The 13,066-nt window shown below is 38.2% G+C and overlaps 2 protein-coding genes across 15 annotated transcripts in view; one reads left to right on the forward strand and one right to left on the reverse strand.

Moving 5' to 3' along the window:
• CENPK (centromere protein K) overlaps positions 1–13,066 on the forward strand; it is a 550,311-nt gene that overhangs the window by 290,716 nt on the left and 246,529 nt on the right. The gene's annotated exons all lie outside the window — the stretch shown is intronic.
• ERBIN (erbb2 interacting protein) overlaps positions 1–13,066 on the reverse strand; it is a 123,135-nt gene that overhangs the window by 64,086 nt on the left and 45,983 nt on the right. For all 14 annotated transcript variants that reach the window (XM_075078849.1, XM_075078848.1, XM_075078854.1 and 11 more), the window contains exons 3-4: positions 6,738–6,935; positions 2,126–2,243 (exon numbers count right to left, since the gene is read on the reverse strand). In XM_075078849.1, coding sequence (XP_074934950.1) covers positions 2,126–2,243; positions 6,738–6,926 — 307 coding nt within the window. In that variant the 5' untranslated portion in view covers positions 6,927–6,935. The remainder of the gene's footprint in view (positions 1–2,125; positions 2,244–6,737; positions 6,936–13,066) is intronic.

A 13,066-nucleotide genomic window follows, 5' to 3' on the forward strand; every position in this document is an offset into this window, starting at 1 on the left:
CAGTGATATTTTTTTAAAAATAAATTAAGGGAAAGTAATCCCTGTGCTTCCCAAAGTCCACTGCTTCCACACTGTATTCTTTCAGTATCTAACAAAGACAAAGGAAGAAACAAGAGATTTGATCAGTTTTGCTAGTCTTGGAAAAACTAATAAAACCCCCTCCTATTTGACTCTATCAGACACACATCAGAACAATTGTGGACAGTGGGAAACTGAGCAGTAAATTCTTGCCAAGAGAAAAGGAAGGGAAGAGAATAGGCTTGCAGCTGTCAAGAGAAAAATGTTCTCTGGTTGCAACAGTGGAGAGGTCAACAGAAAGGGAAAGGCACTTAAGCCAAACCGAAGTGAAAAACAATACCAAATTTATTACAGAATAAACAGCGCTATTTCTTACCTCACCCAAAGACAAGGACCCTGTTTGGCTTTTCTGGTTTTACAGAGCTTTCAGGAATAGTGGGAGACAAGACACCCCAAGTAAACAAGCATGTGACCTCAGGACTATCTCTGATGTGCGACACTAGGCAGAGAAGCTATCCAAACCATAAGATTGAAAACAGGCAAATGATAATAGTTTAAATAAGGTTGTGTCCTGCTGTTTCCCTGAAAGGTGTTAAAAACAAAACAAAACAACCCCTACAAAACAGAGCTTTCTCAGCATCTCTTTCTCAGCATTCAAAGCATTTTATCCCAGCATTTACTGGGATAGCGTATCATTCAGCTATTGCCTCCTTAAATTCTTTATATGCCTCAGAGGAACAAGTGCTCTTTCAGCAGCTCTCTAAAGGCTTAGCTAAAGGTTACGCCATTTTGAGCAGACAAGTAACTCTCTAGCTGGTAAGTGACCAGCTGCCTATTTACGTACATAAGCTAAGGAATTTGCCAGCATGAGAATTCAAATGCCCTTTTGCTGCTTTTAAGTCTTCTGCACTGAGAACTTGTGCCAGAAACAGTTAATCTTTTTAACAGTTCAGCCCAGGACAACAAGATGACTCTTTCTTTGTTGTCTGTCACTATGAAAGTTTAAGACCAGTGTTCGTTAAGAGAAACTATTAATCCACTTGTACCAGGAACAGAGCAGCAACAATCAGGTCAATTTATCACACTAAATGCTGCGTTCATTAGGCAGAAATAATAAAGTAATAGTTTAAGTACAGATTGGGCTACAATGGACAATCAAGGAGAATGCCAACGCTTCGACAACTGGAATACTTTCTTAATAAAGCAGAACATACTTAACTTTGTGGAATCATAATTAGCTGGCTGGCCAAATAAAACAATGAATTTAACATGATAAAATCGTTTGCATATTTATGTAATTCTTTTTTTCAAATACGATCAAGAAGTCCCCTTACTTCACTGTGAATTATTAAGACAAGACTATTATATTGTCATCAATTAGCATGGCTGAGGTTTTTTTCATCTCAGATAAGCCACACAAGTAAGTCTGATGACAACATAAGTTATTTCAGTTTCCTCAGTTGCATGCATCTGCTAGCTTGCCAAAGCAGCACCATTTAAAAAACCCCATGTATACAACACTTGGCTGACATTGCTTCATAATTTATAAAAGACTGACTCACACAGAATAACAGATTTTTTAACAAGTCAGACAAGTGAGCCAGTCGTTCACAGTCTCTTTTCCTCATGCAACAGAAGTTACCATCCCCAAAGTCGAACAGCAAAGCAGTCAAGTCCTACTACAATTTACAGACAGCTCATTAAAATAAACCTAAAATAAGTTTCACATGAAATAAAATATAACAATAGAATCCAGCAAAATTTTACAAATTATTGTGCAGGCTCTCTTCAGTAGAATGAAATATGAAGAAAGCCACTAAAAGTAGTAAGTTTGAGTATATGCATTTTGAAAGAATATAAAATAATTCACAATAACGGCTTTCAGTAATGAATCTCAAAGTACTAACCAATGAGTTTGAAAGATACAATTAAACATCACAACCAGATGACAAAAGAGCATCTTTTATGTTAAGCAGTGATTTAGAGTAGTAATTTCAAATTTACTAGCTATGTAGCTTCTAGAAATTACAGTTTCACTAGTGTCTTTGCACAGTCAATGGTGATTTGCTTTTTAGCTACCCCAATACAAATAAGTGAAGTGACTTACCATTCTTGCTGACATCCAGTTCCCTGAGATTAATGAGATTTGCAATGGATGCTGGCAATGTGGTTAGATCATTGTCTGGCAAACTCAGCTTGTGCAGAGACTGACAGTTAAAAAGTTGCTATTGAAACAAAGAAAAAAGTGAATGCAACTTTCTCTCAGTTTCCTCTATATAGCTTTTGTTTTTAATCCCTTTAAACTTCTGACCTCACAGCTTGAAGGCCAGACTATTTAGAGTCTTTGACTACAAAAACTTTAACTAGTTTTATTCAAAATTGACTAAGCTTACAATGCTTAGGAAAGCAAAAAACTGCAAATAGTCACAACAAGCCAGCAGCTATGCTTACCATTTCCTACAAATTCCTTCCAGTATCTCAGAAATTGTGACCTGTAATTACGCACTGTCCTGCAAACATTGCAAAATATTTTCCATAATAGATAAGCCATGTGATATCCCCAAAGGTAATTACAGTTTCTTCAAAAAAGGAAAAAGATGCATTTTTTTTAAAGTCAAATTGTTCTGGAACACAGGATTTGAGTAGGTATTGATCTTCTCCAAAAGTTTTAAATTTATTCTGTTTTATCTTACAATATTTTTTCCCTTCCATGCTTCCTAGCTCAAGTACACAAAAAAAACAACAAAATTTTGATGAAAACTAGTCAAAGTTTCATCTAAGGATGTAGAAAACTATGATCTCTTCTGTATACATGCCTTACAATTTGTATCAAGTATTAGCTCAGAGCCAGATCTCTTCCTACATGCAAGGCACCTTGAGATTCTTATCCAAAAGCTTTACAAATTGACAAAACAGGGCAAGTAATATTAGTGTAATGGAAGAAAAATCCTCAACCCATATGAAGGAAGCTTATAGATAGCATGGAAAAAATATCTGCAAGGAAGTGGTGGAAAAGGTTCATCTGAACAATTTACGATGAGTATACCTTTCCCAACAAGTTTGGAGAAGATCATTCCTAAACACCTGGACTTAGTGTTCTTTTCTTTTGGAATTCTGAGGAAAGATCATACAAAACCAGGAAGAGTTCTATGACCAAAAAGAACCAAAACCTATCCCAATCAACATCATAGCAATGGGCTTAGTTCAACCAAAGCTTCTTGGGCGTGTCTCAGTTACAAGACCATTATTTCAACCACAGACCATTGAACAAGCTCCATTCATGTAACGTTTGCATATAACACCCCAGAACAAAAGCAGACATAAAGTAGCAAGATGGGCAGCTCAAGGAATGAGCTTTAGCTTGCCTACTGTTGTTTCCAATTCCTCAGAAATGTGCACCTGTTAGAACTACTTGATATCATTACAGTTTGGAAGAGTTACAAGTTACTCAGGATATTATATGGGTAGATGACCTTTGATGAGCTAATGTGTTTTGGAGCCATTCCTTTATTTCAGTACTTTAAGCAAGACTATATACTTACAACTTATCCCTGAAAACAATAATCTGGACTCTTGGAGTCATTAGAAATTTCCCCAGTTTGTTAGGTGAAAGCAAATGCAGCACAAGGAATCGCAAGATCCCTAAAGGAAAATTGGGGGCGGGGGGAAGTTGAGTTTTATATGGTGTTGACTTTGTAGTTGTTCCTTTTGTCGTTGTTCTTTTTTATTGCTTGTATAGTCAGTGGTTAAGTAGATCATCATTACTGTTAGTAAACACCATAAGTCACATATTTAAGGTCTATTTTACTGTAGAATTCCAATTTCTTCTGAACAGCAAAGTGAGAGGGAAAACTAAAACTGCTAGAGTTTGAGCTTTCCAGCTCAAATCCACACTGTGGCACTTGGGATAAAGAGGGTACCTTTTCAGATGTGATTTAATGCACAAGATGCAGGCATTTCAAATGCCCGGTCACTTTTGAAACTGAGACTACACAGCAGCGCTTCATGTAAAGCAAAGGACACAAGGGAATGGCAGGAAGATGTGCCAGGGGAGGTTTAGGTTGGATATTAGGAAAAGGTTCTTCACCCAGAGGGTGGTGGAGCACTGGAACAGGCTCCCCAGGGAGGCACCAAGCCTGATGCTATTCAAGAAGCACTTGGACAACGCCCTCAGAGACATGGTGTGAATTTGGGGCTGTCCTGTGCAGGGACAGGAGTTGGACTTGATGATCCTTGTGGGTCCCTTCCAACTTACCAATTCTATGATTCTATGATTCTCTACCACCACCTTTCTCTCCACCATAGTGTGCCCATGTGCCCTCAGCCAGCCAACTAAATTAAGAAGCTATACTGTAAGAACAGATTTTTGAAGCATGCTGGAGTTCTGAAAAGATTAGAGGCAATTAAAAAAAAAACCAAGACACCACCGCACACATACACTGACAGGCCATTTCAGTGATCAGGTTGACAGGACAGGGCCAAACTTATTGTGCTGTGACGTACAAAGGACAGCAGATTGCAAAACAGGGATAAGAGCACACCACGGGGGGTAAAGAGGAAAGGGGGAGAGTGGGAATGTCTTAAGCAGGCTTCAGAAAGCTGGAGACAGCCTAGAAAGTACTGCACCCTTCATCTGAGATGGCTTAATTAGAAGCTTTTTTCAGAGTTAAAAGATTAAATAAAAGCTTGGGTTAGGGAAAAGGCATACACGAGTTCAAACTCTGGCTCCAAATCGGCTAGGATAATTTCAAACGTGACAGGCCGTCCCTCACAGATTTATGGGTAGTTTTAAGTTAACAATTTCTGTCAAATGATTTAACACTTCTGCTATGTCTTCACTACTCCCTAATATCTCTGCTTATTTCCTTTACAGTATTTGAATTTATACGTGAGGCTTTTTTTCTTTTGAAAATTGGAAGGACAGTAAAAAATAGTGACAAGAATTACTGAAAAGCTGAAAAAAGTGCTTAGCTTCTCAAAAATAAGCCTGTAAGAATTACTTATTATAACGTACAAACACATTAACATGAAGCAAGCATAGGCTATTCCAGGTCTCTGCAGTTCAGCAAATAAAAGCAAGAAGGAAGAAAACAAACATTCAAGCAGTCTTTCTAGTTGTGTGGACAGCTCAAACTTAGACTAGACTAAAACAAGTGGTAGACTACCCACTTCTCAGTTTACTCACATATCAAAATTGGATTTCATATAGGAATTGACTAATGAAATCAAATGGCACGTAACAGAAAAGGAAAACAAAAAAGCAGACTAGCTACTGCTTCTCAATGCATCCATTTGATCACTACAATACAGTCTTTCCTCCTCTTTAAAGATTACTAAAAGGCATTTTTTAGAGACTTAGGAGTTTGGGATGAAGATATTTGCTTTGGGATTTTTTGTTTTTGTGGTTTTTGGTGTCGTTTTGGGTTTTTTTCCTAAGAAAGGTATTTTATTCTTCTCCAATAAAGAACGAGATACAGGAACGAAGCTCTGAAATCATCAGAAAGAAAACCTCAAAATCTGTCACAAAGTCTTTAAAAGCAAGCTGCTAAAACCTAAAGTGACTAAGTCTGGAGTAAAGAAATATCTGCTTGAAAACAGACAAGAATAAAATAGTGGAAGTTCTAAACTGCAACAGACGGACAAAATACCTAGTTTTAACTTCTGTGTTACTAGCTCCATTCAACATACAAATACAGATTTTCATTGATGGCTTCTCGCAAGCATTTAAGGTTGGATTTTCAAAAGCACTCAGCTGGTTTAAATCAGCTTTACTGGAATCCAGGGCTTCTGATACCTGCCAAGTTACTATCCTGAAATTGTTTTATTTCCTTATTCGTTTAATTTATCTTTCAAAAAATCCAAACCAGCAAAACCTGAGGTGGTTGTAGCTAATTTTCAAAATATCTAACAAAGCATTCTATAGTTGTCCTGCATGACAGCGAAGATTTGCACGTAACTGTGACAAAATTATTTTAAATATTAAGTCTTTCATCTAACTCCTAAGTTTTTAATTCAACTCCTAAGTGTTTTATTCCACTGAGACAAGACCTAGTAATGGAAACAAGTTTACTGCAGTGATCACTTCATACTTCTCAAAAGTTTCTCTACCAAAAATCTTCATTCTTCTCTAGTATACTGCTAATTCAGTATGCCGTTTCTTTTCAGATTTCAGAACAAACAACAAATATTAATTCTATGTAAAAGATTAATCAAAGTGGCATTCCAGCTCTCTAGTGTTTGAACTTAAGTAGTCTGAGACACTTCAGAAAGTCTCTTCAGTCATGTACCAAAGAAGAAAGCAGGACTTCAAGTAAATAGATAGTTTGGATTTTAGCTATCTTTTGGGCACAGAGATCTGAACAAGACAGTAATATTGCTTCTTCTAATCTTTCTGTGTTATCAGAGGTTCAAAATACAGCAACTGTTGAACAGTTAGTCAGTTTGAGCAGGCACTGCCAGAGAAATAGATTATCTTGCCTCTTCTACTATATACTTCTCTTGGGCTGAATCAGTTGCTTAAGCAGTTTCATCCCAATTCATGCAGCAAACTAGTCGAGCTGGAATGCATAAATATTCCTTCTACCAGGGCTGCTTCTTCTGGGACCAACATTTATTTAACAACAGTTGGCAAACTGCAGCCTAAAAGCGGGAAGCTAGACACTATCAGCTTCTATAATGCTGATGAAGTAACAGACTAAAAGGAAAACCACCCAACTTACCTTTGGAAGCTCTTCAATCTGATTAGCATCTAAATAGAGTTCTTCCAAGGTCTTTTCAAAAGTAAAAATCTCCTTAGGCACCTGTTCCAGGCTGCAGTGAGAATAATCAAGTGTAGTGACTGTTTCCTCCTCTCCACGCAGGCAGCGGCATGGCACCAGCCGCACAAACAAATTCCGCTTTGAGGTCATTTTCAGGCACTGTAAATACAGAAATTGGTCCATTTAAAAACGAAGACAACCTCAGAAATACTCATGTGAGCAGCTTCTCAGACTTCCACTAGCTGCTAAATATGTGAAAAAGAAGTGTATACACATATATGAGATGGGAAGGAGAGAGAATAAATTAGTTTATTAATTTATTTTCTTTTAACCACAATAAATCTGTAGGGGCATTAAATGGGGTTAATACACCTACAGACCCCAGAAGATGAAGTCAAACTTTAGCCTATAACTTGTCACCTGCTAACACATTGCAGAAAAGCAGAGAATTCTGCAGCAGCACTTCTGAAGTGTCAACTGTGGTTTTACTACATAGCTTATCTCTACCTTTACTAAGGTTACTGGGATGATATTTTTGCTTAATATAATAAAATCCACCCTCTACAGAGCATTAACATGTAGCTGTAGGAAAGCTAATTTTTTTCTTTTTGTGATAAGATTAAAATCATGTACTTCAATTTCAACTACCTTATTTAAAGACAGAATACAACAAAAAGAACCAGTGTGGTTCCTACCAGCTATTCTATCTACAGCTTGCAAGGAAACATTTCCAAGTGCACAGCTTAAGAAGTGACTTATTGAAAATCCATTCAGTTTGGAAAACTTCAAGACATCTTGCTGTGCACACTGGAACTAAGGAGACTTCACTTTGCTAAGGAAACATGCCCTTCTTCCTTTAAACTCCATCATTGCTAGAAGAGCCTCTTCTACTCTCCATGGCTACTACAATATTCCTACCCAGAAGAAGACAGCAAATCTAAATGGTACAAACTGACTAGCTGATTACAAACTGCACACACCAGCCACAGTTCCGCCTCTCTTCTCCTCAGCAAGAGCACAAGTTTAGGTCTCTTTCCTCTAATTAGCAATTATTTTTCTCAAAATTAGGAAATAATCATCTTCAAAATGTCACCTCAAGTTTGGCTGAAATCAGATGACAGATTCAACAATATTTCATGAAAGACCAACATGTGCAGACAGACAATATAATCAAGTAACCATAGAACGCTTTGGGTTGGAGGGGACCTTTGAAGATCATCTAGTCCAACACACCTACCATGGGCAGGGACATCTTTCACTAGATAAGCTTCACTTCCTCAGGAAATTGGTCTAAAAATATTTTCCAGACAGCACTGAGTATTTATTTTCTCAATCAAACTGCCAACACTCCAAATTAAAACAAGATTAAAAAAAAACTCCATTGTTTTGGAATTGCAGAAATTATATTTTCACTTCTGGATTGGTGACAGGAAACTTTCTTCTCCAAGTGCCAAAAAAGTCTTTCAGACACATTTAGTGGACTCCAACTTTCAGAGCTTATGTTGGTAATACAGGGAGAAAGTAAGATATCATGGCCACTGCGCTAATATGAAGTCACAGGCTGCAAGACCCATCTTCTTACTACGACAAGAAAAAAAGTCAGCACACATGGATTTTCCTCTATGAGCAGCTAGCTTGCCAAGTACTTCACAGTATGTTTAATTTGTATGACAGCAGCTCGAGGGACTGCTGTACTTTAGTGTTTTCACTGAACAGAAGTACTACTTACCACTCAGGTTGGATACAGTCAGATTCTACATCCATCCGTTAAAAGGATGAAAGAAAACTTCATTACAATAGTGGGATGTCAAGACTTACTTTTTTAACAATGCTTCAATGTTTCTAGGGTTTTGTTAAAATGTTGATATCTATCAGAAAATTTTAACGCTTCCCATAAGACTCCAGCCCTGTTATTTAAATAAAAATCTATTTTTAATCTATGATCTAAAAATAAAAGTATTTAATTTCATTGCAATGCGAAGATTTTAGTGACTGCACATTCCATGCTAGGGATTTCCACAGAATGGGAAAGTCAGCAAAAGAGACAACATAACCTCCTCCTGCTTCTCCACAGGAACAGGCTCCAGCATGACAGCCTCCAGCCATCCACAGTCACATACCAAAGACTATAAAAGCTGACGTGATCACTGTCAGAGCTACCCACACTTTCTCCAAGCCTCAGAGGCTGCACATTAAGACGCAAGAGGAATTCCATAGCCAACATTTATAAAGAAAAAGCCTTTAACAAAAAAATATCGTCTCATTTTGTTATTACTTGAGAAATCTGGAGAACTGTGGAAGAACACACCGCTGCAGAAAGAAGCACCAACAGCAGTCTCTTCTGTTTGAAGTAAGATATTCTTTTTCATTGAAATCCCTCAGAAAGACTATATATTACACTGCTTGTCCCCTCTTTTTCAGTGGCTGTTCTCTTAGCACCTGGTCTTTCTTGCTTAGATCTCACAAGTTTCTGAAGAAACAAACTCGTAAGGCCTAACAATGCAAGACACACATACCTAGTTTTCCTAACTTTCAAGTGGAGGAAGGATTTTTTTAAAAGATCATGGATCAGTAAACAAATGCCTATACAACATCACAGAGTTGGGTCATATCCCCACTCAGTTATCATGTCAGTTAAAGTACCTAAACTGACAGCTCACATCAAGCCAAAATAACCAAACTCATATTTAATTATTAAGCAAACAACCTGCCCCCAAAACCACTGATTTGACCAACTTGAGCCTACATAACACTTCAAAAACCAGAATGAACCAAGAGAGCTGCATTTAAGTAAATGCAGGAAACTACGCCATGTGATATCTTTAAAATTTATTATTCAAATTTTACTTTTACACATATATGAAGAAGTGTTTAGCATTGGTGTTCTACAGAGATGGCTGCCAACACTAGAAAATGGGTACAATAGGATAGTTGCAGCAAGTATTCCACACCACCACTCTTCTGCAATATATGTTTTTTTATATAGACTGTCAGACACACCATACACCCCCCCATCTGTCTGTCAATCTATCTTGTGGCAGTTCCTCAAGCAGGAAAACTGTAATGGTGGAAAGGCAGGATGTACTACAGAAGAGAGTCCGCTATTATAATTACCGAAGAGAGGTAAATGTGATGTCGCACAGAGCATGTGCTTTTCTTATATTGCTCAAAATAAGAACCTCTCCATGGATAGTTTGGGTAAATACACAGAAGATAGAAGGGAACACAAAGTATAATATTATTTCTCTTCCCACCAAACAGGGAAGTCTAGCAAGCAGAAAATCTTCGTTTCATAATATACCACAACATCTGACCATCTGAAGGCACCAAATCAAACAATGTAAAACTGCTTTGCAGATCTGCAACACTGTGACACCTTATTTTTCTCCACTACTTAAGAACTTTAAATTTTTATGAGGTAGGTCTACTAAAGAACGTGGGGTGGGGGTGGTGAAGACATAAACAAAACCCCCCCTAAACCATTAACACCTCGACACAAGTTTATCTCAGGTTCAGTGTTTACTGCCAACAGAGGAAAAATTAGGGTTTTCATACAGGTTTGGGTTTTTTTCACTTCTTGAAGGAATCAGAAGGGAAAAACATCACTATAATCAGAAGCTTTTCTTTGTAATCATTAAAGGCTCATAAGTTGGAAGGTGTAAGGGAGAATTATCTGTGTCTGTGAAGACTTAATCTACCACCCCAAAAAATTCAGTATTAAAAAATACCTAGTTTAAATTGATGTTTGCTATTATAAACTATCAGATTACTGATTTTTTTTCCCCTCCACGAGTAGTTTTTAGCATTTATTTCACACCTCCTCTTCCAAGCTTATTTGAGGATCACACCTAAGGATTAGACACCATAGTGTCTGTAGTAAACTCAAAAACTGGTAGTTTAAACTACACAGATATGTGTTTCAGTGAAGTAGTCTTCACTTATTCATACTCATTAACTGTGACAGTAATAGGAAACAAATTGCACAATAACTACATGAAATGAGACAAAGGAAAACATTATCTGTTGACCTGCCTGTATCCTGAAGGTAGCAATGACTATGCAGACAGGTCTTCCTCTAGGGGTTCATTAGTGGTGAAGGTTAATTATTCTCTGAAGTCTTAAATTTGTGAGAAAAATTGTTTTCTGATATAAGTATGGTAGCACATATAACAATAATGACAGTGCTTAAATGTACACAATTTATTCAGTATAACCCATGTGAAAGCTTCAACTTATTTCTTCTGCCTTCTATCTACATAACTAGATAAGATAGATATCAGTTCACACAGTCTATCCTCTTTGAGACCATGAATGACTTTGGGCACTTTAAACTTTCAGAATTGATACGCAAGGTCAATCTGATCAAGGGGTATTATGGCACTTGTTCTAGAAGGCCATAATAGACAATAAAAAATTTGTTTAAAAATCAACTCTTCCAGATACACGTTTCCCTTTCCCCAACTGATCAGACAGCAGACAAAGCACCTACTGCCAGTCCACCACTGTTAACAGCAGTGGCTGATACTTACTAAAAGCCAGTGAAGTAACAAGTAGAGAATATGGTGTAATTAATCAGTACAAAAAACATATTGCAGAAGCTAGGGCAAAGAAAAGGGTATAATTTTATCAGATCTATGTGGTGGGTTGACCTTGACTGGCTGCCAGGTGCCCAACAAGCCCCTCTATCACTCCCAAATTCTCTACCTCCTCCCCTTGAGTGGTGCAGAGGGGTGGGTAACAGGGGTTGCGGTCAGTTCATCACACATTGTCTCTGCCAATCCTTCCTCCTCACAGTCTTCCCCTCCTCCAGCATGGCATCCCTCCCACAAGAAACAGTGCTTTACAAACTGCTCCCCTCCATGGGTTCACATGTCCTGCCAGGAACCTGCTCCAGCATGGGCTTCCCACAGGGTCACAGCCTCTTTTAGGTGCATCCACCTGCTCTGCCGTGGGGTCCTCCACTTGCTGCAGAGCAGATATGTGCTCCACCATGGACGCCTGGGCTACAGGAGGACAACCTACTTCACCATGGTCTTCATTACAGGCTGCAGGGGAATCTTCGCTCTGGCACCTGGTGCACCTCCTCCCCTCCTTCTTCACTGACCTTGGGGTCTGCAGGGTTGTTTCTCCCACATATTCTCAATCCTCTCTCCTGGCTGCTGTAGTGCAGCACTCTTTTATCCTTTCTTAAATATATTATCACAGAGGCGCTACCAATATCGCTGACTGACTCAGCTTTGTTGCAAGTCCATCCTCGAGCTGGCTGGAACTAGCTCCATCTGACATGGGGGCCATCTTCTGGCATCTTCTCACAGAAGCCACCTCTGCAGCCCCCCCACTACCAATACCTTGCCACTTATACCCCAAAAAAATCTATAAACAGTGAACTATTTTTACTGAATAAAAAAAAAAATCACTGAAAGCAAAAAAGCAAAGTATTAATTTGAAAGACCATGATCAAAGAAAGTAAGATCAACAGCAAGCTTGGATACACACTAAATATTAATCCAGAAGAGACAGCATCATCCAGTGAAACATCACTCTTTCCTGGAACTCTTTAATGATTCCCTGCACACCCATCATCCAAGCACCTGGCAGCTCAAAATCACCTGCAGAACTGCCATACCCCATGGGACATTTTTATTTCACCACATGACTACTTACGTTTTGGTGAGCATTAAAAAAAAACAAAACACACACACCAAAAAACCCCATACCACCCTAAAAAACAAAACACAAAAGACCCCACCAAGTATCATATTTCTTTGAAAATTCTGAAATCAGGTTTGTTACAAGTAGAATTTAAGTTCACAGTAATTTTGTTCCTAATTGCTGTTAATTTGCTGTAAAAGCAATAGTTTCACTGTTCCATTAGCCCCCTAAATTTCCTGTCTGATGCTAACAGAATGTGACCACTCATGCTCTAAGCCGGTGAAAGCACTTCCCCCAGCCTTTCAAAAGCATGTTTGCTAGTTACATCAGCAGCAGAGCTGAAAACGAAACCAGCTATCAGACGTTTATACAGAAAGGCATGAACAGCTAGGCACAAAAATATCTGATCAGGGTCTCTTCAGCTCACTCCAATATTTACAAACAAGTTCAGAATTACAGAGCTGAGGATCTGTAAACACAGAAAAGGGGAAGATTGTGTTGGGTAGCACATAACCTTTATCTCAAAAACATGAACCAGTCTGTCTTTAATATCCAGTATAGGAAGCTTCATTTCCTACTGATTTTTTTAATGTAGAGAAAGTAATCAATTCTTGTACTGGATTAAATAAGATTCTTAA

Source organism: Phalacrocorax aristotelis, chromosome Z (genome assembly GCF_949628215.1).
Source record: "Phalacrocorax aristotelis chromosome Z, bGulAri2.1, whole genome shotgun sequence".
Lineage (NCBI taxonomy): Eukaryota > Metazoa > Chordata > Aves > Suliformes > Phalacrocoracidae > Phalacrocorax > Phalacrocorax aristotelis.